This window comes from Dreissena polymorpha, chromosome 9 (assembly GCF_020536995.1).
Source record: "Dreissena polymorpha isolate Duluth1 chromosome 9, UMN_Dpol_1.0, whole genome shotgun sequence".
NCBI classification, from domain to species: Eukaryota; Metazoa; Mollusca; class Bivalvia; order Myida; family Dreissenidae; genus Dreissena; species Dreissena polymorpha.
In genome coordinates, this window is record NC_068363.1 from 8812905 (window position 1) to 8840483 (window position 27579).

A 27579-nucleotide genomic window follows, 5' to 3' on the forward strand; every position below is an offset into this window, starting at 1 on the left:
ATTATTTCCTGACTTATTCATATTATTTTCTAATGAAAAAAATGTAAAGTACACGTATATTTCTGGATGAAGCATATACAATAAGATAAAATTAGTTCGAACGAACCATGCGGTTCGTTAACTATTTGACCATACCAGCACCTACCCACTGGTGGAGAAGTATTTTATTTTTCGCTTGTTCATCCTGAACATTTCTGCAGACGTGCATTTGTAAGTTTTAAGTTTAAAATGTCAATGAATTATAGTAGTTATTCTTTAAACCGTTGTACCATTATACATTTAAGAGTGGTTAAGCAAAACATTTCTACATCGGAAGGGTCGTTCTAAAACTAAAACCAAAAGACATAAGACTTCGGCCAAGATGAAACCGAAAGTGTAATGTGAAAATTCTGCGCTCAAGCCGGGGATCGAACCCACGACTTCCTGAGTGGTAGTCAGACACTTAAACCGCGTCGCTAAAGAGCTAGCCCAACAGCAAGGCTGTTACTGTTAGAAGTGACCTTATTTCACTACACTTCTCCCCCTTTTAATCTTTCAAGACCCAGACATGCCCACTACAGAATGTCTTGCATCCGCATGGCCCTCCCAAAAACCATTAAAGAGCTCAGACCCATTCCCGCATTCACAGTTCATTTTTTTGCCTCGTCGCCAGTAATGTGAAAATACTGAGCTCAAGCCAGGGATCGAACCCATGACCTCCTGAGTGGTAGTCAGACACTTTAACCGCGCCGTAAAAGAGCTAGTCCAACAGCAAGGTTGTTGGAAGAGACCTCATTTCATTACAAGTGTTTGACATTCCGTTGGTGGACTTGAACCAGCGACCGCTGACACATTAGCTCGTAGTTTTATCAACTGAACTTATATGTTTGGTGTTTCAGAGCACTCTATACTTCCCCCCTTAATGTGTAGTCATTTCATCAGTTTAGTTGCACATTTGACACCAATTATCTATAGCAAACAGGGACGAATTACACAAAGTTTGTTTAATCCATAACCACAATAACTCAACCATGACCTTATATCAATAGAGCTGGTTGTTGCAACTGGGTTCATGTAAACATATTTTAAAAAGTCTTCAACTATGAATGACTGTGCTCAAAGTTTGTTTTATTCGTGAGAAACAATGGATGAAAGTTTAAACCCCAAAATGTTTGTTTACTAAAAGTTTCTTTAATTTCTGCTTGGAATAGACCCATGGCGGCAGTATTGCAGTTTACTGGGTCGCTGTCGACCTCTGATCCAAAGACTCACCCTGTGCTTATTGTTGGTCAGTTGCCGCACCTGAAGCTTATCCAGTATGCGGATGTGAGCTCAAAGCTTCAGCCAAGAGTGGACGAAGATGTAAACAGGGCTTTATATTTTTTTTAGTTTAGTGCATAGCCCCTTTATAAATATATTCAATCTTACTGAAGGATTTTTTATTTGTTTTGAATTTCTGTCCCCTTTTTAGCAAAAAAACAACTAATTGTACGCCTACATATAAGAAGCCCAATCCTCAACTTATAAAAAAAAAGACCCAACTACTAAAAAAATAAAAACTATTGCATTGTTTTGCCCTGGTATCGTGTTATTTGCTTCATGTTTAAATTGCTAATAATCTTATTAAATAATCAAATAAGTCAATAACTCGTACATCTTTTGATTTAAGCCTGTAGGGTTGAATATGTTCTTTGTCAGAGATGCTTTGTGTTCTCATTCCAGACTTTTAATGCTGCTGTGTCGAGTCTTAGTCCTTCACCTACAGACACCTGCTCCCTCTGGCTAAACAAAGCCACTGTTGCCGCTCTTCCACTGTCATGCAGTCGCCACAACACCCCGTCTCGGTCCCATGCATTTGCCAAACTTGTCAAGGCGTGTTATGCTGGAGGAGATGAGTATGTTGTGGTAAGAATTTGCGATAAATAAGTATTTTTTTATGGCATTACTGGTATTACTCATTAATAAGTTATCAGTCTTATTATTGTCGAGTAAGCTTAAAAAAAACATTTTCTGAACTTGTTATTTGGAGTGTGCTTAAGCTCTTTGTGGAGAAGATAAATGATACTAATGAGTTCATAAGAATAACAGCAAAAAATCTAGAATCCATATTTATTCAATCAAGTTACTAAAACTTAGTAAGAACATTTGCCCTCATTAAATCTTGCCGGCATTCATAACTGGGTGACGTGAAGTAAAAAACTAGGTCACTAAGTCAAATTTTAAAGATGTCGCGTCAAGTTAGAAAATTGTTCTGGTCCGTTCAAAACAAGGCTGAAAAGGGGGGCTGTAGTTTTATCGAGTCAACCCTCTAATAGTCACACTTTTAGTCCAATCTTCATGAATTTTGGTTATAACATTTTGTTCTAATTATCCTCTAGTGTAAAAGATTAATAGCCTCAACAGTGTTAATACCTAGGATATTGTACATTAAGATAATAAAACATTGAATACATATGACTAAATAGAAAATAAAAGCTTAACAGTGTTAATTTTTATTATATTGTACATTAAGTTGAATAACATTGACTCTTTATGACTATCACAGGTGGTGTGTGAGCGTCGTGACACCTTTGCCCTGGCGGCAGCTGTGGGACGTACACTGCCACTGTTCAGTGCTAAGAGCAACTCATCCTGGCAGTCTCGCACTGTAACCGTGGAGTTCTTGATAGTTGGTGATGACCCTCGACCCCTTGAGGACGCGGATATCAAGTGCCTTGAGGACTTGGCTTTCAGTATTCGGCTCACTGCCAAAATTGTAGACATGCCCTGCGCTGATATGCACACTGATGCCTTCTTAGTTGTAGGTCTCTTTCAAGGCTCCCTCTGTCAGAATTCTTCCTTTTTTTCTTATAAGTGGAGTTATTAAAAGAAAATATTGAAGCAAAATGAACGTTTTTTTCTTACCAAATTTGATAATGTTGTAGACATTTTGCTTATTTGGCAAATAACAAAGAAACCTCTAACTGTTATGTTATAATAACAATAGTAATGTCAGTAGTGATATTTATACTGTCATTTTATTTATCAATATCATTTATCTGTTGCATCACTACTGAAGTGACATTTAAAGAAATTTAATTTTCTATGCAATAAGTATTGATACATGTTTTTGCAGGAAGTTCGTGCAATAGGAAAAGAATTGGGTATCGAGCCCAAAATTATCCAAGGAGAAGATTTACTGAAAGAGGGGCTTGGAGGTGCTGTAATGTTTGCTATTGCATGTTGAGTATTATTGTGGATAAGACATATAAAAAAGAAATGATTAATGATTAGCTACTCTCACAAGCTGACATTTCCACCAATGTTAAATGTTAAATATTATGAGTTATGAGTGATTAAATATGAATTATGTACTCATGCTTTGGGCATTGAGTGTGATATCAAAATTTAATATGAACAAAAACATTAACAACAGGCATAAAGTAGATTTACAGGAAAAATAAATTGTTCACAATTAAAACTGTAAAATTACCATTTTTAATGCAATGTCTTCTGGACCTTACAGGTATCTACAATGTTGGCAAGGCAGCTGAGCACGGCCCTGCCTTGGCGTATCTGAGTTTCCATCCACCTGGAGCCACGAAGACCGTGGCCTGGGTCGGGAAGGGGATCGTGTTCGACACTGGAGGTCTCTGCATCAAAGACAGGGTAAGTGTGCTTTTTCGTGGTTCTGTTGAACATGGTGCTTCAGTTAGAATGTGTTTCCTCAATCCCTTTAGATATTTATGAAAATGTGTCTTTTAAGTAAGAAATGATACCAAAACTGTTTGCTTGTTATTATTAAATTTGTTATAATATAACATACATTATAAATTGCTTAGTGTGTGCTTTTATAACTGTAAAAACTGACCTTAAGCAATACAAAAAATATAATTTAGATTTTATGTAAGCTTAATACAATTGACTTTAAAAGAAAGCAGATATCACCAATAAAATACAGTTGTCTAAATCCATGTGTGTTAGGTTACCTGATTAGCTGCGTCCTTAATGTAATTTTCTGTAGACTCACTGTGTACTTGGGTGCATTTTAGACTGGCATGTGTGGCATGAAGACAGACTGCGGGGGAGCCGCAGGCATGCTTGGGGCCTTCTATCTAGCTGTGAAAATGGTAGGATAGCTTTTTTAATTAGGTTAACATTAAACAAATATTATTTGAGCTGGTATTATGGCGTGATGTTTGTTTGGATTTTTTTCTATATCTGACAGAATATCATAGTGAGATTTAACAGCAATTTATAATCTCTTTGAAACTTTACCTATGTAAGTTTACATTTTGCGTAATATTTATTATCATTCCTATTTATTTTATTTTGTATCTATATAATGATTAAGCAGTTTAATTCACTATGGAGTCATTTTAAGGGCTTCAAAGAAAATCTGCATGCACTGTTCTGCTTGGCTGAGAATGCTGTGGGACCGAAGGCCTACCGCCCTGATGACATTATAACATTGCACTCAGGAAAGTAAGCTACATCTTAACCCGTTCCCACTCAGAAGCTAAGTGAAAATGGCTAAGTGCCAACAGCATAAAACCAGAACAGCCTGTGAGTAATTCACAGTCTGTTCAGGTTTTATGCTGTTTGCTGCTCAACAGTATCTAAGGGTTGGAAATGAAGCCTTTAAAACTTGAATCTAGTAAGATAGGTCTTTAATTTAATTTTACTTTCTTAGGGACTACAAATGCGGAAAAATACGTATCTAAGTGGTAAAGGTTTGAATACCTATCTAAGTGGTAAAGGTTTGAATACCTATCTAAGTGGTAAAGGTTTAAATACGTAACTAAGTGGTAAAGGTTTAAATACGTATCTAAGAGGTAAAGGGTTAAATACGTATCTAAGTGGTACAGGTTTAAATACGTATCTAAGTGGTAAAGGTTTAAATACGTAACTAATTGGTAAAGGGTTAAATATGTATCTAAGTGGTTAAGCGTTAAATACGTATCTAAGTGGTAAAGGTTTAAATACGTATCTTAGTGGTAAAGGGTTAAATACGTATCTAAGTGGTAAAGGGTTAAATACGTATCTTAGTGGTAAAGGGTTAAATATGTATCTAAGTGGTAAAGGGTTAAATATGTATCTAAATGGTAAGGGTTAAATACATTTCTAAGTGGTAAAGGGTTAAGGGGATGCACGGGACTTATAAAACCTAGTTAAAGTGGAAAGTGTTAAAATTGTGACTAAAACTGTGAAAACAGTTCGAGCCATCAGATTATTCGACTCTCGCTTTTTTCAAGCCATCTGACAGAAATCTGTATGTGTATAAATAGCAGGAAGAAAACTGTTCCTACTTTTGTGTTGCATAGGACTGTGGAAATCAACAACACGGATGCAGAAGGCAGACTAGTGCTGGGTGATGGTGTAAGTGTTCCATGTAATACCCATCAAATCACATTTAACATATACCAAAAATGTATATGAACAATGATTAAATTTATCCTAAAATTGTTTTACATAAAAGAAACATAAGATTGAACTTGATTTTATTAAAAGAAAAGTATGTGAACAGTTTTGGGTTATTCTGTTGTAAGGTTTCATATGCACAGAAGGAGCTGAAAGCAGACATTATTGTTGACATGGCAACTTTAACTGGTGCCCAGGGAATAGCTACAGGTGAGATATGCTTTTTAGATTTTAAATTGGTTTCATATTAACACGTGTGTATTTGTGTGTGTGAGCAGTCACTTGTATTGCAATTATATGCATTCATCTTATTTTTTTGCCATGACAAGCTTCAAAGCTGAATCTTCTTAAATTAGTATTTTTATATTTAGGGAATGTTTTTAACATGAAAAATATCTTGTTCCTCTGGTCAAAGTTTTGTTCCCAGGAGAAACATTACATGGCTTATTTTTGTAATTTTATGAAAGTCCCAATGGAAAAACCCCTTCCAAAATTCTTCCACTTAACTCATCATGCCCTAATCCAAATTGTTCATATGAATAGGCCTAACTTCAATAAGTAACATGAGCCCTTTGTTCTTGCATCTTGCATGGATGTAATTTAAATAAGTGTTGTGGTAATTCTAATATAAATGCTGACTTGCATGTTTTTTTATTGCACATTAGGGGTATAAAATACTTTTTGTCTTCTTTGCCAAAAGCTTATTAAACCTTTACCACTAAAGGCTTATTGACGAGTTCGAAGTCCCATAGAAAATCAAGTTTAATTTAAGACCTGTCTAACTACATTCAAGTTTTAATGTCTTCATTTCCAACCCTAAATACTAATGAGCCAGCAAGCAGCATAAAACCTGAACAGTCTGCCAGTTACTCAGGGGCTGTCCCAGTTTTATGCTGGATGCATATAGCCAGACTGCCATGTCTATGGTGTGTGTTATTTCAGGCAAGTACCATGCCAGCATTCTCACCAACAATGAGGAATGGGAGCAGGCCTGTGTAAAGGCCGGGCTTGTGTCAGGTGACCTCGTGCATCCCGTGCCATACACACCCGAACTCCACTTCTCAGAGTTCAACAGTTCAGTAGCTGACATGAAGAACTCTGTAGCAGTAAGTTTGAGTAAATGGCCGCTATTTGTAGTGTGTTTACCATTTTTGTGTGAGTCTACATGTATTTGTAACCAGGTTTTCCGTAGGAAAAAACTGGTTATTAGATTGGCGATTGGCGGCGGGCGAGCGGGTGGAACAAGTTTGTCCGGGCCATAACTTTTAAAATCTTTTGGCACATTTGTTCACCATCATTGGACGGTGTGTACAGGTATAATACAGTCGCATGGTTGATTTTGAGTTTTAGAAAAGTTTATCAAGTGATGGTTAGACTATGAAAATAGGATAACTTTTAGCAAAATAGTGTTTACTATTGTAATGATTTAGCAATATTTTTCATATCAATTCTTTGTATGATGGGTTTTTATGTGATAAATGAGCAACGTGGTGCAAAAATTGGCCTTAGAAAATATGCAGTCTATATTCAGATATGCCTCTGCAGCCATATACTCAGATAAGAAGTCATAATTTCTGCTAATGAAACCACGAAACCTTGCATGTCTTGTAAGTAAACAGCGTACTAATTTGGTCTGGAGTGATGATGGCTGCATAAGGCCTGAAACACATTCCAGCATGACCCAGCTCAGATCATACGTGTTTATGATTGTTTCAGGACCGCAGCAATGCCCAGGTCTCGTGTGCAGGGCTCTTCATAGGCTCTCACATGGGCTTTGACTACCCAGGCATCTGGCTTCACGTGGATATGGCCTCACCATCGCATATTGTATGTATTGTGGGGATCAGGAAACAGTAGTTAAACATGTTACACTTCTGAACTGTTAATTTTAATATAATGATGATACAAACTTTAACTTACTAGTAAAAAAACTTTCTTGATTAATATGAGTTAATTGAGATTTCTATTTTTCAATAATTAAATAAAACATGTCGATTTTCCATAAATATAAAGGTCAAAATCACACTTTTTGGTCAAAGGGATACTTTGGGGGTGGAGGGGGGTTGTTTGGCATTGTTTTTATTTTACAGTCACTATATATTTACATATGATTTCAAGCTTACAAAAAAACATTAAAACTCTATATTAGATTTTGTGTGTGCTCTGTGAAAAAGTGGTTTAATGCATGTGCATCATCTCAGATTAGCCTGTGCAGTCCACACAGGCTTATCAGGGACGACACTTTCCGCTTTTTTGATATTTTTAGTTTCAAGAAAGTCTCTTCTTAGCAAAAATCTTGTTAAGGCGGAAAGTGTCGTCTCCTATTAGCTTGTGCAGACTGCACAGGCTAATCTGGGACGACACTTTACGCACATGCATTCAACCCCCTTTTCACAGAGCATGGCTCATATGCTTTCTAACTACAGAGTGACCGGGCCACAGGCTATGGTCCAGCTTTACTGAACACGCTGTTTGGAGGGAAGTCCAGTAGTGCTTTACTGCAAGCCATCGCCCCACCCACTGGTATATGGAACTAGAAGAACAATATGGCCTAGAGGGATAGGAGTATTGGGATGTATTGTTAATTGCCTTAACTTAACTTATGTCAGTGTATGGTCTTGACATTGAACCACCATCTTATTTATGATTTCTCTGGGACATTTTGCACCTTGATTGAAACTTAATTTGCACAAATATTTTATATTATGTTGATTATAATTATTGTTGTGATAAAACGTTAGTTGAAGGTCATCATATCTTGTACTGTTACTATTTAAAGAAGTGCTGTCTAAATGTATGTTCTTGTTATGATTCAAACAAAAGTAAAAATAATCAAATCATTTTCATTTTTGGTATGTTCTTTATATTAAAATATGTAGAAATGTTTGTACAAGCAATTGGACTTCAGATTATTATATTATATTTATTAAATAAATAAAAATAAGGTAAATTGTTTTCAAAAACATTCTGGCACCCCAAAACTATGAATCTATCCATTTGATATGACTTCTGTGATACTCTTGATAAACTTATGTACTAAATAATAAATATGTTAATTGTACACTATGCTTAGTCTTGCTTCATAAACAGAAATAAAAGCAAATTGTTCACATTGTGTATTTGATTGTTTGTTTGATGACAACAATAAATATGAAAACATAAAATATGTGCCCTTAACTAGTTGGACATCAGTATAAATAGTTTGGTTTTAAAACTTGTCGTAATATAAAACATTATAAAATACGCAAATTGTGAATGTGTTGCAGTAATTGGGTGATCAAAGAACCTTGAAAGTTGCTCGTTCTATATATTTTAATAAGGCAGGTATAAGTAGTTGTTTAAGATGCGCGGTTGTCACTGACCCTGTCTTAGCCTAAAACATTTCAACATGAACAAGATAGCACGCTTAAAATCATTAATTTAAGTCATGAGGCTATTGCTTATGAACACTGTATAAAACAGATGTCAATATAATTCCTCTTATAATCACCCTGCTTCTCTTTAGCAACAGACTGTATGTGCTGTGGTCCTTGATATTAACTTATTACCTATGTCATGTGTTAGAAAACCATGAGCACAATCTAGAACAAAATAAGTATTATTTCCTCACATATAGCGAGCTGCAGTATATTTTATTTTGTCTGTTTTGCAAAATAAAAAAGCAGAAAATAATGTTCCAATTCCTGAATGGCGTCAATGCAACGATTGTTATCATGTTTGCTGACTTATCTTGTCTCAGACTTATCTTGTTTCCAGTGTGTTACCTAGTTTAAATTATATAATCAATTTAATTTGTTTTGATCATGTTATTTACCGGCAGTCAGATTGTGTTATGTTTGAAATCTGCTGTAAGAAATGAAAATCATTTCGTTTAACACGCGCACATATCTATGTATTCGGTATTATTGTTATTATCCTTTCAATAGATAGGATATGAACTGAAGAAAAAGCAAACTAAATACACGTGTATATAGTTTGCAACTCAATAACTAATGTTATAACCAAATCGTCTTACAGAGACTTTAATCTTTCGTTCATCACTTTGTGCGCTGGAAGTAAGAAAGTTTCAGCTTGAAACTTGTGTATCATGGCACTATTCCAAAACGAAAACAAGCCCACGATTCGCTACTAATTATCACATTTATTGAATCGGGAAGACTTTTGACAGTCTACGATTCAGTTACGACACTGGTAGGATTGAGTTACGACGAACCGTGGGGTTCTGTTGAAGTCTTGCGAATAGGGTCGCGACTTCTCTACGGTGTGTAAGAATCTACTGCGACTTTACTACGAACGATGCAGATCGGTAACGGCTAAGTTAAGACCACACCGAAAGAACCGAACGCACCCATCAATTAGGTGCCAATATCTATTGATTTTGTTAGATATCGCGAGAATCTTAGCGGGCTCGCAACTCACTCGGCGTGAACTCGTGAGAGTCTTGATCTAAATCGCGAGAATCTTAAAAAAAATAGCGGGCTCGCAACTCACTCGGGGTGAACTCGTGAGAGTCTTGAAAAAGTCGTAGCTTATTCGTAGACAAAACACGTGATCACCGATTTCCCGATTGAGACACGAATTACCTATGATTCCACTACGACACTCAAGAACGCACTACGACGCTGTTACGAGTCAACTGCGATTAAATTCTGTCTTGGAGGTCCTGACAAAATTTTAAATACGTTTAAAATCTGGCCACGATTTTTTGGGAGCTCACGAGTTGCAGGAATCACTTACGACCGGCCCATGACTAGCTACGAATGAGTTGGGACCTTTGCCGATTAAGCTACGAATGTCCTGACCTCAAAATATTAGAAATCGGGACAAATCGTAGGGAATCGGGTCGTAGTGGAATACCCCTATAATGTTTGGCAAATTGGACTTTGATTCAGTAAATACAGATGGTATGCGAAGTATTCATAAGAACCATTATTATTGGACAAAATACCTCCTCAAGGAATGTTCAATTTGTTAATGATTACCCTTGCAATCGCAGATGTACTTTTAATATCTCAGAAGTTGCTTAATGGGACGGCTAGTGCGGTCCCATGAAGCCAAACAGTAGGTCACTTTGATAAATTTAAAGAAAAGAAGATTCTAAACACTCTAGCTGTCACATTTATTGCGCAATCTTTATGAAACTTTGTCAGATCATTTGCACCTATAACAACTCGGCAGAGTATGAAACTGGGTCATTGGGGTCAAAAAGTAGGTCACTATGTAAAATTGAACAAAATAGCGTGTGAACAATCCCGAGGCCACATTTTGACCAATATTCATGAACTTATTCCGAAAATGTGTCTAAATAATTTCTTGACCGAGTTTGAAACTGGTTAATGTGGGGTCAAAAACTAGGTCACAATGTCAAATAGAAGAAAAAGCTATTATATACCGGGTATATCCAGAGGTGACATTTATTGACCAATCTTCATAAAACTTCGCCAAAGCATATTCTCATTAATATATCAGCTCTGTTTAAAAATGGGTCACGTGGGACAAGAAACTAGATAACCACGGATTTTTTATATGAAACTTCGTAAGAACAATCGTACCAAAGTCACGTTAGCAGAGATCGCACCTGGGCCATATGGGTTCAAAAACTAGGTCACTTGTTCTAATTAAATCAAAAGCGTGTGGAAACTCTTGATACCACATATATTTCCTTTTATATGAAACTTAGTTAGAGTATTTCTCACTATGATATCTCCGATTTCAAAACTGGGTCATGTGGCGTAAAAAAACACAACTAGGTCACTTGGTCAAATTAAAGAAAAACCCTGTGGACACTCTAGATTCCACAATATTGCCTTTTTCATGAAACTCTATCAGAACTGTTTTCCCAATAATTTTTCGCTCAGTATGGACACAGGGTAACGTGGGAAAAAAAACTAAGTCACATTTGTGTGATATTGTTCCGGTCCATTTTTAGACATGGCGCCATGAGACTTGGTGGTTTTCAAACATTTTTTTTAAACACTTGAAAACTTAATATGGCATAATTTTGACCCACTCATGAAACTTGCTCAGAACATAATGTGTTATTATTATATATAGAATGAGCTGATTATGGTTGCCACACGTTGTGATAGTTTTCCTTGTAAGGCTGGAGTTATGTAACCTTGTGAAAACTTCTCGCTCAGAATAAAGGTCCCGTTAATTAATTTCGAAATATAGCAAACTATTAGATCCGCACATACAGGCAGTCGTTGAGATACAGATGGCTCTTTAAATAATCTCTCTCTCACACAGCCACACAGACAGATATTTAACTTAAAAAAATCACAAACGCAGTGTTTTGTTGTCAAAAGCAACTGACTCAGCATGTCTGGATCCGATATTTCCCATCAACAATTTGAACCGATTTACAAAACAATATGATATCGTCAAAACTCAACTAGAATACGCTAGTATTATTTCCCATTTCGTTTGACTCCACTCGTGCTTTAATTAACAACTACCAACAAGTGATCGGTATATCCATATACGGACATGCGAGCGGCGATAAACTCGAGTTTACGTGTGCACTGAGCATTAAATCGATACTTGCGACTACGATAACTTTTGAGACGACCCAGGCTGTATCATATATGTACATGTACGGGGTTCAATCGAATGACAAATTCGTCGAGTGCGGAAGTGAGCGTTTGGTAGGGGGTAAAATACTTCAGAAAGGATTTAAGCTCCCCAGACAGACTGAATATTTCGGTGATTTACTGTGATTACAGTGTAGGAAAAAATAAACTTGCACCATGGCGAATATGACAGATCGAGATGCTATCATCGAAGCATATAATGATGTACGGAGCGACGAAACACCGACGAACTGGTAGGTGGATATACTTTTAATCTTGTATACCATCTACATAAAAAATAAATTTTGCTGACGGTGAAGTTTTGTATTTCTATATGTAAACTGTATTCGAAAAAGGGATATGACGAATGTTAAATATATGTTGTGCAATGATGAAAGTTGTTATCAGCAAGTCATGTGCCATAGTTGCAGATGTACGCCCACTTCTATATGTACATGAAGACCCATCGCTTTTATTATGCTTGCATAAAGTTTATACAAAGTTAATTGCGTACCATCCCTGTGAACAGTAAAACCCATGATGATGATGTTTATCAAAAAGTACCGTTAAAAACTATAATACTCGAATACATTATGCTAATATTGCGGCTAGGTAATGACTGATTGAGCTTGGTTTCAATTTTGAGTATAAGCTTATCTCTTTCCCCATAAGAAGCAAAGTGAAAATGGCTTTTGCAACCAGCATAAAACCAGAACAGCCCCTGCGAGTAACTCGCAGTCTGTTCAGTTTTTATGCTGGTGGCTGCTCATCAGTAACTAAGGGTTTGAAATGAAGCCTATAAAAAAGGTCTTAAATTAAATTTATTGTTCAAAGGGACTAAAAACACATTAAAACATGTCTAAGTCGTTAACGGTTATATATGGTCAAACCTCTGCTTTATATCGAATATACCCATTGCCCTATTTCTCGCCCGATACCACAGGCGCGATGGGTGTGGTCGCATCTTATACAGCGTCTACGACACTGTCAATCTTTAATAACCTTATTGGTGTGTGGCGTTTACAATATGCATTGTAACACTATCCAAAGTAAATATTGAACAGTGTCTAGCCATGTACGGTTTATCATAACAATTCCTGTATCGCAAGCTCTCTTGCACAGGTGTCGGCTAGTCGCAAAAGTTAACACCGGTTTATTGATGAGTGTCCCCGGTACTTTGTGTATTGAACTGTATGGCCATATTTACTTGACGAGAGCCAGTCAACTATTATATTCGACGCATATTTAGTTTTTCAATAAAGGCAAACATAATCCTTTTCCTAAATAGCGCAAGCATATGTTTTTATTTCGCTATAAATCTGTCGAGACGCAGGTATATTAAAAAACGTGATATCGATTTCAGTATTTATGTGTATGAGAATATCCAACTATATATTTTTAAATTCCAGTTTGGGATATTCTTGCTACATTCGATCCTATTTGCTAAAGTAATTTCAACGTTAAAACTTAGTTTTTAAAGATTTTGACACGATTTTTTTAACTGGACATTCTTATTAGTCGTTTATAGCTCTGCATCGAAAAACGGTTAAGAAAAAAACAAATGTATGGCCGAATTATCTACCCTTATGTGATGTTAATAAAACATAGAAAATACTGTTTTGCTCATAGTGTAGGCCACTTGATGTTCATCGCTATATCAATGACGCGTTTACAAGCAAACATAATTAAGTTTCACAAGGAAAATTAAGTTGTTGAACTTCGATGGGTTGAAATAGAAATTCACACGAGTTATGAGATAGGATTTTGTTATCTGATCATATGAATGCTGGTTAATCAATTGTACAAGCGAGAAATTCACATCTTTCAACATTTTGATAATTTTATAGGGTTTTGAATGTAAATCGCATTTTGCAAGAAAAAGCTTCTGGAGCAATACATTTAACACATTCTTAACTTGAATTCTCATTTTGAAGATTTCAGCAACTCGATGAATATGTTGGCGTTCGGCATAGCTTTCCGTCTAAGAATAATATTAATTAAAATTCTTAAATATCCAGAAGATATATGTTTTTTATGCATAACCTATTTTCAACGACAAAAAGCATCGGTTTAGTTTTGGACAGCCTTAACCCCCGTATACGGGTAGTCGGTTTATTATTTGTATAATCAATTATATCGTATGTGCGTGCATTATAACGTATTTCGAAATTGGCTTGATTTTCGTACAACCATTATTTTTTGTACGGCAAGGCAGGTACAATTTCCATAGCAACGTATTTCCAAAATTAAGGATGTCTAGTATATTTAGTTCTATATTTAGAACAATTCTTACAGAAATTCGTTTAAGCAAACAGCGAAGACCCAGATGAGACGCCGCATCATGCGGCGTCTCATCTGGGTTTACGCTGTTTTCAATGTCCTTTTTTCAGGACGCTAGGCATGAATGGGTTAAGAACATACGGCAAGGTCCATAAATGTTCAGAAAATGCAACTATTTCCATGAATGGATAGAAAATGTAACGTTTTCCAAGAATAAGTTAAACATGCAACATTTTATATTCGGTCTGAATGAAATGCGACAATACCCATTACATGCGTAGAAATGCAACTTTTCCATCAAATATGTCTTGTAAACAATTTTCGTTTTATGCTCATAAAATAAAACATTTTCATGTAGTGTGGTAGAAAATTCAACACCTTCCGTTTAGTGAGTAGAAAATGCACCAATTTCCATTACGTGTGTACAAAATGCATCAATAATTTCCAATAAGTGTGTACAAAATGCATCAATTTCCATTGAGTGTGTACAAAATGCAACAATTTCTATCTCAAGTGCTGAATATGCATCGCACTTTTATTCGGTGTGTATAAAATGCCTTCATACAGTGGGTAGAAAATTCAACCATTTCTATTTGGTGCATGAGATCGTTGTTTTTTTTACTGTATTCGTAAATATAAATATAATAATTTGGTTAAACTCTGCCTTACTCAACTGCCAGATAATTGTAGTTGGCAAAATGATCGCGTACACTGATACATTTACTATAACAAGAGCTTGCTTATTTGTCAGTGATATCAGGCATTACTAATTACAGCAAGTCTATTATATGAATGCTGTGTTACAATTATTGTATGGTGATGTAATTACATAACTGAATGTCATTATTTATAGTTTGACAGATACAATTGCATCTATGTTATAATAATCAATTAGGTTACGATTATCACAATTGTATAAACTTGGTTACGTGTTCGTATTCAAGAGCGGGATTGTGATCCTTTAAAACGACTATATAAGCATCGCTGTGGGAAAATCGGACCTAATGCATGTGCTCTAAATATCTTCCCACATTAGCCAGTGCACGCCTCACATGCTAATCAGGAACGACACTTTCCGTCTGGACTGAATTTTCTCTTACAAGAGACTTCCTTTAACACAAAAAATCCATAAAGGCGTATAGTGTCTTCCCTATTTAGCCTGTACGCATTTCACAGACAAAATCTGGGACGATACTCTACGTACATGCATTAAGCCCCGTTTTCCCCGTGCGATGCCCATTTCCAGACCGATAGGCCAGTGTAAATTGTAACAGTTATGATATTTAAAAAACACTAGTCAAAGAAATCCTGAAATACTCTATACTACCATTTGATACATATCAAAATTGCAAACTTGTGGAAATAGAAATGACACGTTTCCAGTGACTTTATAAAGCATTATTCCACCGACCTATTTAAACTACTAGACTTGTCAAAGCATAATATACACATGGTTTATTTTTCAGGTGCTGTTTAAAATACGACGAAAGCAATAATCTCAGCCTAGACAGCTGTGGGGAAGAATTTGATGAACTGAAATCCAAATTTGGAGGTTTGTTATTACAATGTGACCCGCTGCATGCGAAAATGGGTCTTATGCAATATGCCGCCAATGTAGCTACGGACGAGCCTGCACAGCCACACAGTCTGGTCAGGAGCTACTCGATCTGTCCGCAATAAAGCCACGCAAGTTTAAGTGATCTCATTAGCTTTGCAAGTGTTGCTCCGGACCAGACCTCGCAGCCTAGTCAGCAGCTACATTGGCCATATACCCGGTACATGTACTGGTATGTCATGAAAGCCAATTTCGCATGACGCGATCATGAGGTATACGCATAACATGTTGATTTCATTCAACGTACAAAGCACATTTGGTATGAAGATAGCATGTTATCTTCATTCAATGTTCAACGTGATGACAGGAAAACACAACTTGTAATTGAAACACGTCTGTATCTACCACATATGGATCGCAGCGATATCTGCCCATCCACGCCAATCTTTGTATTGTTGAAATGTCTGTCCACAGACCAACAATGTTCACATGTTTATTTCAAAATCCAAAGCGCAAAATGATAGTGTATTTAAAACGTGAAAAATTTAATAAATTGTTCAAAGTTTGTAATTCGAAACGATCATATCGCTAACTCTCGAGTAATAATAAGACACTTAACGGACATATATTATGCGTAAAATTCCAAAGCATGACATCTTACATTATAACTTAATACCAGTGTATTAAACCCGAGAACTTCAAATTATACAAACATCTTAGAACGATACCAGCAAGGCTATACGAACACGCACATACATCGCTCGCTGCGTCAGTTGTTGTTGTTTTTGAGAATCTATGAATTGATATGCTTTCGTCAACGTCCCTTTGTCAAATCGAACAATTAAAGGCAAATTTCCGTTGGTAATAAAAAATTTAAACAGACGATATTGGCCGTGCTCTATGAAAAGGGGGTTTACTTTATGTGCGTAAAGTGTCGTCCCATATTAACCTGTGCATTCCTCACAAGCTAATCAGGTACGACACTTTTCGCCTAAACTGGATTTTCACCACGAAGAGACTTTCTTTAAACAAAAAATATCATAAAAGCGGAATGTATCGTCACTGATAAGCCCGTGCGGACTACACAGGCTAATCTGGGACGACACTTTACGCACATGCATTAAACCCCCTGTTCACATAGCACGGCCCATATGTAATAACCCAACATAAGTGGCATAAGACAAGTCGGTGCAAATCGCCGCAAATGATTACTGAATGACTATCTCATTATCATGTCGCTCGTCCTTAATGGGCAATTTAAATCGGCTTTTGTATAATTTAGTTAAATGGACGTTCGGTTTTCTTGACCCCAGGGTACTTTGAACTTTAACATCGTGCATAGATAATGTTGGCTGTACGGAGATATCTATTGTAATCCCACGCGTAGATCTATATCGCTTCATTCAGTTTTCAATTATTACTGTGGGTAGACCATGAACAAATTTTATGACGAACAATTTGACTAAAGTAGTTTTGTTGAGTCGGTTTTTATTGTTGTTACACGAGTGCAGTGTGGTAACTTTAAAGTTACATAGTGAATTAAGAATTTGTCATGTACTGGTGGCATTTAGTGATTGATGGGGTACACAACTGCACAATGTTCAGAGAGTCACTTAATGAAAGGCATTCTACATATTGCACTCAACAGCGTGGGTGTATTTAATAGCCGCAATAACTTGGTGTTTTTATTTAAATTAAATAAGGGATATAATATATTCACCGAGTTCACATCAACCAACGGACAACGCTACCGGGTGTTTTGTTTTTATATAACTCCATTTCAACCTTACATGCCTTCCCCCTGTTTCCTATCAGTGAAATTAAGACGTCACCAATCATAGAATATGAGCTAAACCGGGAAAATTTGATGATGTCAAATACCGCAAAGTCATATTATACACGTACCTATAGTCTCATGTATTTCACCCGGAACTAAAACAAGTATTGGATTCACTGCTAATTTCGAGTACGCTGGTTACCTTAGTAATTAAAGTTAGGCCTCTACATTAAATGGGATATATTGTTCGTGTAATCATGTTTGTGATAGAACATTTTTCAGTTAAATTAAGTTGGGGTTGAATAGATTTGCCTTTTATCTTTTGACTAGCAGTAAATCGCAGATTTCGACAGAAAACACAATACTGTTAATGTACCGGTATGTAAATATTTGCCATGACCATGTCCTTATACATTTTCCGTTTTTATTTATAAATAAACTTTGAAACTTGACAATGTATATGACAATAACTCGTACTGCTTGATCGCTGCAGAAAATGGAGCTACGTTGTAAAAAAGTCTAAAGTTTAGCAATCAAAATGAAATAAACACACAGTGTCATACAAATGAAGAAAATTGAACAAAATCACGACAACAAAAAATAACTATGTACCATTTTCATAAAGAATTTTATTCAATTACAAAAGAATCAAAACCGGACTTGATTCAATTTCTCATTGTATATTAAACAACAATAATCGACATGTTTCACTTAAGAAAACTCGTTCTTCCGAACAATGAAGTAATTGTCTTGATCAAGAGTGACTCTTACAACCGGAAGTTGTCCATTGTGGCGCGCACTTACTGAGCTCGGATGTGAGTTAAGTGCGTCGTTCGTCAGCTAAATTCCGAATGGCAGGGCTGGTCATGCAGTAATTGAACTCAATACAGTCTTTGGTGAGTTTTAACTTACACTAAATGTTTGGTGAAAATTATCAACACATCCGAAACTTAAAATCACTTCGTCATCTCCGTCACTGCAAATACATCAGCGATTCACTGCGAATAATTTTGTCGTTTTACGATATTTTCAATCACTTCATTAAAACCTTTACTTTCATTAAACCGCTTGTTCCAAAGGGTGAACGAGTAGCATTTCTGGACCTGCATTCACAAAGGTCTCACATTTCAGATGAATGCGAAATTCAATGCTCTAAATGCATAACCAATCGTATTTGTTGCCTTTAAACGAATCTTCAAAGACTTATTAGGAAGACTTAGCTGTAACGATTCACTCATCATTCGAATCGATTCGATTTCGATACCAATTGGTCTGATTCGATTATTTTCGATTCGATTCAAATTAAACTATTTGCAGCTTATTTTGCAAACTATTTCATGTTTGGTCTGTCCAGGGCAAGAATTAATATGTTTGGTATTTGTTATTATGTTGTACATTTAAAGTGTTTAATTTTTTAAATAAACTTTAAAACGCACCTTGTTTTATAAGTAACAAATTCATTGAACAAACCTTCCTGTTGAGTTATTCTTAAATAACATAAAATGCACACTGTATCACATGTGTTTAACAGAAAAATAAAACAAAAACAAACATGTAAGTATATAAACAACTTCCAGTTGCCTTCTTAACAGAATGCACACATTAAAGTAAACAAACCAACCGACTGATTTCAACTTACGTCATCGAAACACGTTTTGCAAGTTGCCTTTGCATCTGAACCTTCGCGAAACCCAAAATGTTCCCATACTTTTGATTTTAATTTTGACGGTGCGTCTTTCAGCGTGGTTTTAGAAGCCATTTTACCGGCTGATGTAACGCTCAGCATTGTATTCATGCATTCATTGGATGCCATATTGGCCACTGACCAATCACAAGACGTAATACAAATGACAAGAAAGTTTAGACGACGGATTTGGAAAGTAAGGTTTTAAATGCGGATCAATCGGGATTGCAGTGAATCGAATCGAAATTAGCCGTATTGGTATCGAAATCGAATCGGCGGCGTTGAACCGGTTTTTCGATGCATCGAACCGAATCGTTACAGCTCTAATGTGTACACGAGGGAGTTTTCTGCTTTGAAAAAATGAAATTATTGGGAAAAATCTAGATTTCCGTTTATTTTCTGGTCCTACCTGTTATTAGTTGTTACCGTAGTTTTTATTTCATGACCGTTTCATCAACGTTTTATCTATCGTTTTTGTTTAGGTATTACGATCGCGGACTGCACAGGCTAATCTGAGACGACACTTTACGCATATGCATTAAACCCCTTTTTCACAGGGCACGGCTCATTCGTATTTTTTGAGCATCGTGACGACACTGTCCGCACATGCATAACGCCTCGTTTTCCAAGAGCGCGGCTGATTTCGTTTAAACAATGTTACATGGACATTTATACACGTGCAGGTGACGAGCGCGTGTACGCGTTCCTGAGAGTTCAGACGGGGGACGAGATGAGCAAGCGGATGAAGTTTGCCCTTATCATCTGGGTCGGGCCGGGTGTTTCCGCCATCAAGAAGGCAAAGATGAGCACTGAGAAGGCTTTTGTAAAAAAGGTTTTCCTGGTAAGCGCATTCGTTACATTCTTTGATTGAGCTGGGTCCTAAGAAAATTGTGCCTAATGCATGAGCGTGAAGTGTCATCCCAGATTAGCCTGTGTAGTCCGCACAGGCTAATCAGGGACGACACTTTCCTCCTTACTGGATTTTCGTTTAGAAGAGACTTCGTTTAAATGAAAAAAATATATTAAAGCGGAAAGTGTCGTCCATGCTTAGCCAGTGCGCACTGTAGAGGCTAATATGGAATGGCACTTTACGCATGTGCATTAAGCCATGTTTCACAGAACGAGGCTCAATTTATGTTGCAGCCATTGCTACTTATAGCGATGAACAATACCACCTTTGTAGTGTGACAGATGTTCGTTAAACAAGTTTATTTAAAGTTCATCAAATTAAGGCATGTGCAAAATACTTGAGTCACGCCACCTTATAGTCAAAGTAACCGCTTTAAGGCTAAAATGTTTCACGGTGGGAGATATAGAAGCTGTGTTAGTATAAATTATTGTTTTATAACTCTATATAGATGCTAAACGTATTTTTGCAGAATTTTGCCTCCGAAATGTTCTTTGACGACCTCCACGATGTGAAGCTAGACAAAGTGCGCGATGAGTTGATTCGAGCAGGGGGAGCTAACTACGGCACCGGGAAACATTGACCTCTCATAGACACCTAGTTACCGTTCTTGAATATGTATGACGTACTACAGATAGGATTTTTACTTAAACTCTCGCAAGATCGATGATCCAAATGATAATTTATATCTGCATGTCCCATTAACAGTATACAGTGAAATGGGCGCAATTTATAATTGACTGGAAGAAATTGTAATACTATAATTATTATGCTTATACCCTTATTTTGCATTTTTTTACGACTTAAAGACACTTTACACATTAGCCTATTATTCACTATCAGGTTTTGAATGATTGAAATTCAAACAAACATATAAGTATTCATCATTCACTTAGACACATACAAATATGTCATTCATTATTATTGCTCTTTTTCATCATTGCAGTCTTGTCCTAAATTGTCTGTATATTGGTGCTAGATAATGAAAATGTACACGTCTCGTTTACAATTCATATGAAAACGTTCGTATTTTGAATGTTACATTCTTACTATGTTTCGTGTTTCTAAGTACTCGTTATTTGTCTTGTAAAAGATATTGTATGATCATTTTGTGCGACATGTTTATCGCTGTTGTTTCCGCGTTGTACTACACATATAACTATAACAAATGCAAAATAAATACATCTACCTTTTGCAAATACACTATTTTTGAGCCTTGAAATGTGAATGAGTTGAAGTAGAAATATATCAAGTGCTGTATTTTTCTGTGGAAAGCAACCATGGTACTTTACCGCTGATATTTCCCTGAAGATTTTACATAAGAATAAGCTGTGTATGTACACACATGCACATAGACATACATTATGGCAAATAATTGTATCAATTTAATATCTATTAAACATCTTAATGAATGACCAGGATGGTTTAAGCGCGTTTCTATTAAATATATATTTTTAGTTATTGATGGTATTTCAATTTGGAACGTTTTTTATACTTCTATTTTATTTTCTAGTGTTTTTTACACGCGTATATTTAAAAAGAAAATAAATATTTTTAATCAATTAAAACAGAAGTTAAAAGTTAAACACAAATAAATATATAACTTAATTAATTAATTAATCAATCAATTTATTATGTTCTGTTAACAATTCCTGTTTGTTATTATTTGTTTGTAGTTCATACTTAAATATATTTTAACTACAAACAAATCCCTAGGGCTTTCAAAATTATGAATCTATTGTGCATTTCACAGGTATGACAAATTAAACTCGCGGTTACAAGATTCACTTCAGTTTGTATTATATTCAATCGTTAAATGTTCAAACTTCATTGAATAAAATAAATATTTATAACCAATATTTCAATTCTTTATTGTGTTGAAGACCTAAAAGGCGTTTTTCTTTCATTATTTTTAGTAAATAATCGAGAAGATAGTGATACCGTAGCCTAATTCATTTTCCTTATTTAATATCTAACTGTTTATGTATACATCTTTGAGCCAGGTTATCAATTTAAGAGGCCAACCCAATACCAAATGATATGGTAATACCATTGCCTGTCCTAACAGCGTAACGCCGTTAACATATGGCCTATTTAACAGTATAACCCGAGTCGTTTCGGATGACAATAACGTTCATTTCTTGGAATGCTATTTAAGAATTTAATAGCATTTTTCTGCATTTCATCGGTGTATGAACTGTCGGGAAAATTACGCCAATTTGCATAAACGCCGACGGTAGGTGTATTTTTTCCAACAGTTCATACACCGATGAAATGCAGACAAATGCTATTCATTCTTATAATTAGAACATAAAATGATCTTGAAGCTGAAATTCTATCGTGGTAAGGGTCATTAAAGTCATTTTTAATCAAGCGTGTGTATCTTTTTTCAGTTTTGGTTTCATCTACGTCAAACGGGTATATCGTTAAAGTTCGCGCAAAAAATATAACGTCATTTCGCTATTGACCAATAAAAAACAACGCCATTAAGTTTCGCGTAAAAAAAATAACGTCATTTTGGCAACTTGTTTATGACCAGAAAGTAGCGCCATGAATATTCATGTTTAAATTTGCATACGAAGTGGGTTCATCGGAAAATGAAAAACCGGTCACGTGAACAAAGTATCCAATCAGAATGCAGCATTCATATGAATGTGACAAAAGTTGTAATTATTTGGAGCATATCAGCCAGTTTGCATTCTCAACGGGTGTGCAGAGACTCTTAATCTTACAAAAAAATAAGCGCAGTCGTCTAGGAAGTACATGTAAATCTAAATATTCTTCATAGTTCAAAGAGGTTTTGAAAAAATTAAAAATATCTAATACTGGATTGTTATTCAAATAACCTTACCATTGTTGTTTATAGTTGTCAACAAATCTACATTTAAACTTGCTAATAAAACCATTTGCTTGCACAACGTTTGAATTTCAAATACATAACCAAACCCAAATTATTTAACATTTGCTTGACATTTGAAACCCAATTTGTATAACCTTTATTACAATCGTCTAAAGCTTGTTTGTAAACTATTTGCATATATATCGTTAACAATTTTCAACCAATATATAAGAATTTTCAGAAAACTTTTTCTATACAATGGATATCTACATAATTCGCCATAAATAGTAACATTACATGTATTTATTTTAACCTGTAACAATCGTTCGCAAAAATGTAATTGAATTCGCTCAATATAATCTGACTTTGTGAAACCCCATACTTCTGATGCATAATTTAATATAAAACCTAAAAAAGAGTCAACAATTGACACGATATGTTTGGTTTTATGTCAAAGTCACTTCATTTAAACAATAATGCATTCATTGCCTTAAGAGCTTTACCGACCAAATGTTCCTGGTTTAATTAAAAATTTGCCGCATAATTCAACACCGTTCCTAAATAGGTAAAGTTATCAACCACTCCAATTACATAACCATTGAATGTCCAATTTTCATTTTCTTTAATCCACCCCTCTTCCAAAATGCCATTATTTTAGTTTTTGCGGTATTAACATTAATTGCAATATAAATATAATTTATCTTAATGTGATTGAATTTCAGCTGGTGACTTGCCTAAAATAGCCATGTCATCATCATATAATAATAAAATCAACAATATTTCATCTATATTCAAGTTAATGTTAGGTTAAGTTCAAGGTCTTCAACAAATAAAGAAAACAAAATCGGCGACATTACCTGCCCTTGCCTCTGTCGAATCGCATGACACGTGACTTAATATTATCATACATATCCTTCACTGTTCTAAGCAATTTGCCTTGAATGACAGGTTAAAACTTTTTTTATCCACAATGCATTGCGTTATATACTATCAAAACATGTTAACATATCGACGTATATTACATTTAAACGATTATTTTTATTTAAATAATTTTGCACAACATACATCAATACAAAAATAGCTTCAACAGTTGAATAACCTTTTCTAAATCCGAATTGCGTATCCACGTCTATAATATTTACTCGTCTACGTGTTGCGGGATACAATTTCGTCAAAAAGATCAACCAACCACTTAACACGTGAAGATCACTTTATTCTTCGACTTCACACTAAGCGTGATGAAAGTGTTATATATAAAGTCTAAACATGTCATATTATTATTTATTATACATAGCTAGATAGCAAACTATTCATACAATTATACATGATGACTGCTGATAAACAATTTAAATATAGATACAATATGGTAATATAACCACATTTTTTAATAAACATTTCTAAAAAAATGATAAATAATGATAAAAAGTAAAACTAGCATGTAACACATCACTTTATTCTTCAACTTCACACTAAGTGTGATGAAAGTGTTATGAAGTGTTACAGGCTGATTACAATGGGATTAGTACTGTAGAATGATGATTTGTTAAATTGATTGAAAGCTTTGATAGACGGGCTATAAAAAACTATAACCGTAAATGTTACCCGATGACATACTTCCCCGCTTTAAAACAAAAGGCTCCTAACTTTTTCTTAATACATGTAATTGCATATAAATATGTATTTTAATTATTTTAATAAAAATGGTTTCATTAGATACAATGTACATGAGGCAAATATAATGACCATTATTTTAAAAAACCAAATGAACATATCGTTAGGACTACAAACAACTGAGATAAACAGTTTACATAATACGTACGACAATATATAATACTATTTCGAACGTACCCGCACTTCACTTTATTGGTTTCAATTGAGTGCCACAACAACGTTAGTACTACAGTAACATAAACCGCTTAATGGAAGCTGTACGTTAGAGTATTACATATCTAATATTCTACAGAAGCCATGATAAATAAACTTCCATAAAACATTCTATAAAGAAGCTGCAGTAAGCCGTAATAAGTATGCAAAACTACTACTTATTGGGTCATTGTCGACTTGAAATGGCTTGAAGTCACCCGGGGTGACTAGAAGCCGATTCTATCACCCTAGGGTGACTTCAAGCCGATTCATGTCACCCTGGGGTGACTTCAAGCCGACCGGGTGACTATAATTTGCTTTAAGTCACCCCATAGAGACATGAATCGGCTTCTAATCATCCCCGGGTGACTTCAAGCCATTTCAGGTCGACATAGACCCAATGAGCATAGCGCATTGGGTCATTGTCCATCTGAAATCGCTTGAAGGCACCCGGGGATGACTAGAAGCCGATTCTTGTCACCCTTGGGTGACTTCAAGGCGATTCATGTCACCCTGGGGTGACTTCAAGCCAACCGGGTGACTAGAATCCGCTTGAAGTCACCCCAGGGTGACATGAATCGGCTTGTAGTCACCCCAGGGTGACTTCAAGCCATTTCAGGTCGACAATGACCCAATGAGCAAAACTACTAATAATAAACTAATACCAAAATCTTGACAATACGTATGTTTTTGGTCATAATTCATAAGGCATTATACATGCTGCAATTTCGATAGAATAGGTGATGGATATCTTGGCAACAACTTTAGGAATACTGTTAATAAAAACACACACATACACACGCACGCACATACGCACGCACGCACATACGCACGCACGCACACACACACACACACACACACACACACACACACACACACACACACACCACACACACACACACACACACACACACACACACACACACACACACACACACACACCACACACACACACACACACACACACACACACACACACACACACACACACACACACACACACACACACACACACACACACACACACACACACACACACACACACACACACACACACACACACACACACACACACACACACACACACACACACACCACACACACACACACACACACACACACACACACACACACACACACACACACACACACACACACACACACACACACACACCACACACACACACACACACACACACACACACACACACACACACACACACACACACACACACACACACACACACACACACACACACACACACACACACACACACACACACACACACACACACACACACACACACGAACTGTCGTTATCGTTTACCGCCACCTCTGGTTCCTCTTCTGTGTCTGTTATGGTCATAAACGGGAGAACCTCAAACACTGGGATATCGTCCACTGGTTGCCGAAAAACAATGTATGGGTGTGGTTCCCAACGGTCAGCTATCATCTGTTTGCTTCAGATTGAAACGTTCCTGACATCGAACCTATTTCCTTTCGTGACATCAAACTACTTGCCTTACTATCATACTTTAGTTTGTTGTACGCCGATGCTTTCTTTGCTACCTCTCGAGCTTTGTCGTAGGCATTAAAAAGACGACCTTTTAACTTCAATACGTATTCAGAGTGTACGCTGGATGACAAACTGTCGTTGGGGAGGCCAAGAAAAGCGTCTATTGTCAGACGGGGCTGTCTACCAAACTTCAAGAAGAAAGGAGAATATCTAGTGCTTTCATGTCGAGTTGGATTATATGAATGGACCAACAAAAGGATTATATGACTTCCGGTATGTTTTCTTGTCTTCCTCCAGTGTACCTTGCATCTTAAGAAAGGTCTGATTGAAAAGTTCAAAAAGTTTCTCGAGAGCATTTCGTTTTTTCCCCTTTTTTTATTATTCAATTTAAACATACATCTCATATACATATGAAAAACATCGTTATACATTGACAGCATCAACATATCAATTATTGTTATAAAGATATCTTCATATTATATACTATTTCTGCATGAAAGCTGAAGTCAATTTAAGAGATGATGCTAATATATTATAAAAAAAGAAAAAAAGGATGATAGAAAATTCCTTAAGGAGTTTCAGTAGGGAAAAACATGGAAAAGGTAAGACGGAAAGGAATACTACAATATAGGCAAGATCATGTAAGAGTGTAACAAATTTCTGCCATTTGTTTTTGTGTAAGTCTATTTTATTTCTTTCAAATGCTATTGTTTCTTCCAATTGTATTTTCATTGTGAGAGCTTTTTTCAAAATCTCAATATTTAACGATTTGTGTCTATCTTTAACACTGAATATATATGATTTCATAAGAATGAGTATGTAGTTAATTACCATATTATTTGCACCACCTTTTTCACATATGAGTGGTTAATAGAATTTAAAAAAAATATATTTTTATGTCATCCCAAAAACTTTGTAGAATTCTGCTGATAATCCATCTGAACCAGGACTTTTGTTATTACCAATTTCTTTTAAAGCAGTAAGACACTCGTATTCATTTATTAGGCCTTCACATGATTGTTTTTCGGCTTCTGTGAGTTGTTGTATGTGTGTTTAAAAAAAGTTGATGTTTTACTATTGTTGTACTTTAAATGTGTTTTTTTTTTACTGTAAAGGTTTGAGTAAAATTTAATCTGTTCGTCTAATATAGTTTTTGTGTCTCTGATTTCTGTGTTGTTTATTTTCAGTTTATGTACGGTTTTACTTT

The 27579-nt window shown here is 35.8% G+C and overlaps 3 protein-coding genes across 12 annotated transcripts in view; 2 read left to right on the forward strand and 1 right to left on the reverse strand.

Moving 5' to 3' along the window:
- The window catches only part of LOC127846559 (PHD finger protein 20-like), a 254732-nt gene that overhangs the window by 140487 nt on the left and 86666 nt on the right, over positions 1–27579 (reverse strand). The window lies entirely within an intron of this gene.
- LOC127846569 (probable aminopeptidase NPEPL1) lies at positions 71–8491 on the forward strand. 3 transcript variants are annotated; one of them, XM_052377962.1, is made up of 13 exons: positions 71–210; positions 1191–1341; positions 1702–1884; positions 2525–2779; positions 3095–3176; positions 3485–3627; positions 4011–4088; positions 4343–4443; positions 5283–5337; positions 5508–5589; positions 6322–6485; positions 7096–7206; positions 7806–8491. In XM_052377962.1, exons 2-13 carry the CDS (start codon positions 1195–1197, stop codon positions 7914–7916), a joined length of 1512 nt encoding a protein of 503 aa, XP_052233922.1. In that variant the 5' UTR covers positions 71–210; positions 1191–1194; the 3' UTR covers positions 7917–8491. The 3 variants fall into 3 exon arrangements, with proteins under 3 accessions (XP_052233922.1, XP_052233921.1, XP_052233923.1); XM_052377961.1 differs by having other exon boundaries at positions 129–217; XM_052377963.1 differs by lacking the exon at positions 71–210 and adding an exon at positions 471–488.
- Positions 11955–22013, forward strand: LOC127846594 (coactosin-like protein). The gene is made up of 4 exons (XM_052378031.1): positions 11955–12205; positions 15698–15783; positions 19931–20088; positions 20627–22013. The coding sequence occupies exons 1-4, from the start codon at positions 12129–12131 to the stop codon at positions 20735–20737; spliced, it is 432 nt and encodes a 143-aa protein (XP_052233991.1). The 5' UTR covers positions 11955–12128; the 3' UTR covers positions 20738–22013.

Bases quoted from the DNA above. Each gene is read 5' to 3' on its own strand.
- LOC127846569 (XM_052377962.1), top strand. From the start codon at position 1,195: ATGGCGGCAGTATTGCAGTTTACTGGGTCGCTGTCGACCTCTGATCCA. The intron at 4,444-5,282 runs GTAAGCTACATC...TGTGTTGCATAG, and splicing joins ATAACATTGCACTCAGGAAA to GACTGTGGAAATCAACAACA. The intron at 6,486-7,095 runs GTAAGTTTGAGT...TGATTGTTTCAG, and splicing joins ACATGAAGAACTCTGTAGCA to GACCGCAGCAATGCCCAGGT.
- LOC127846594 (XM_052378031.1), top strand. From the start codon at position 12,129: ATGGCGAATATGACAGATCGAGATGCTATCATCGAAGCATATAATGAT. The intron at 12,206-15,697 runs GTAGGTGGATAT...TTTATTTTTCAG, and splicing joins GACGAAACACCGACGAACTG to GTGCTGTTTAAAATACGACG. The intron at 15,784-19,930 runs GTTTGTTATTAC...ATACACGTGCAG, and splicing joins ACTGAAATCCAAATTTGGAG to GTGACGAGCGCGTGTACGCG.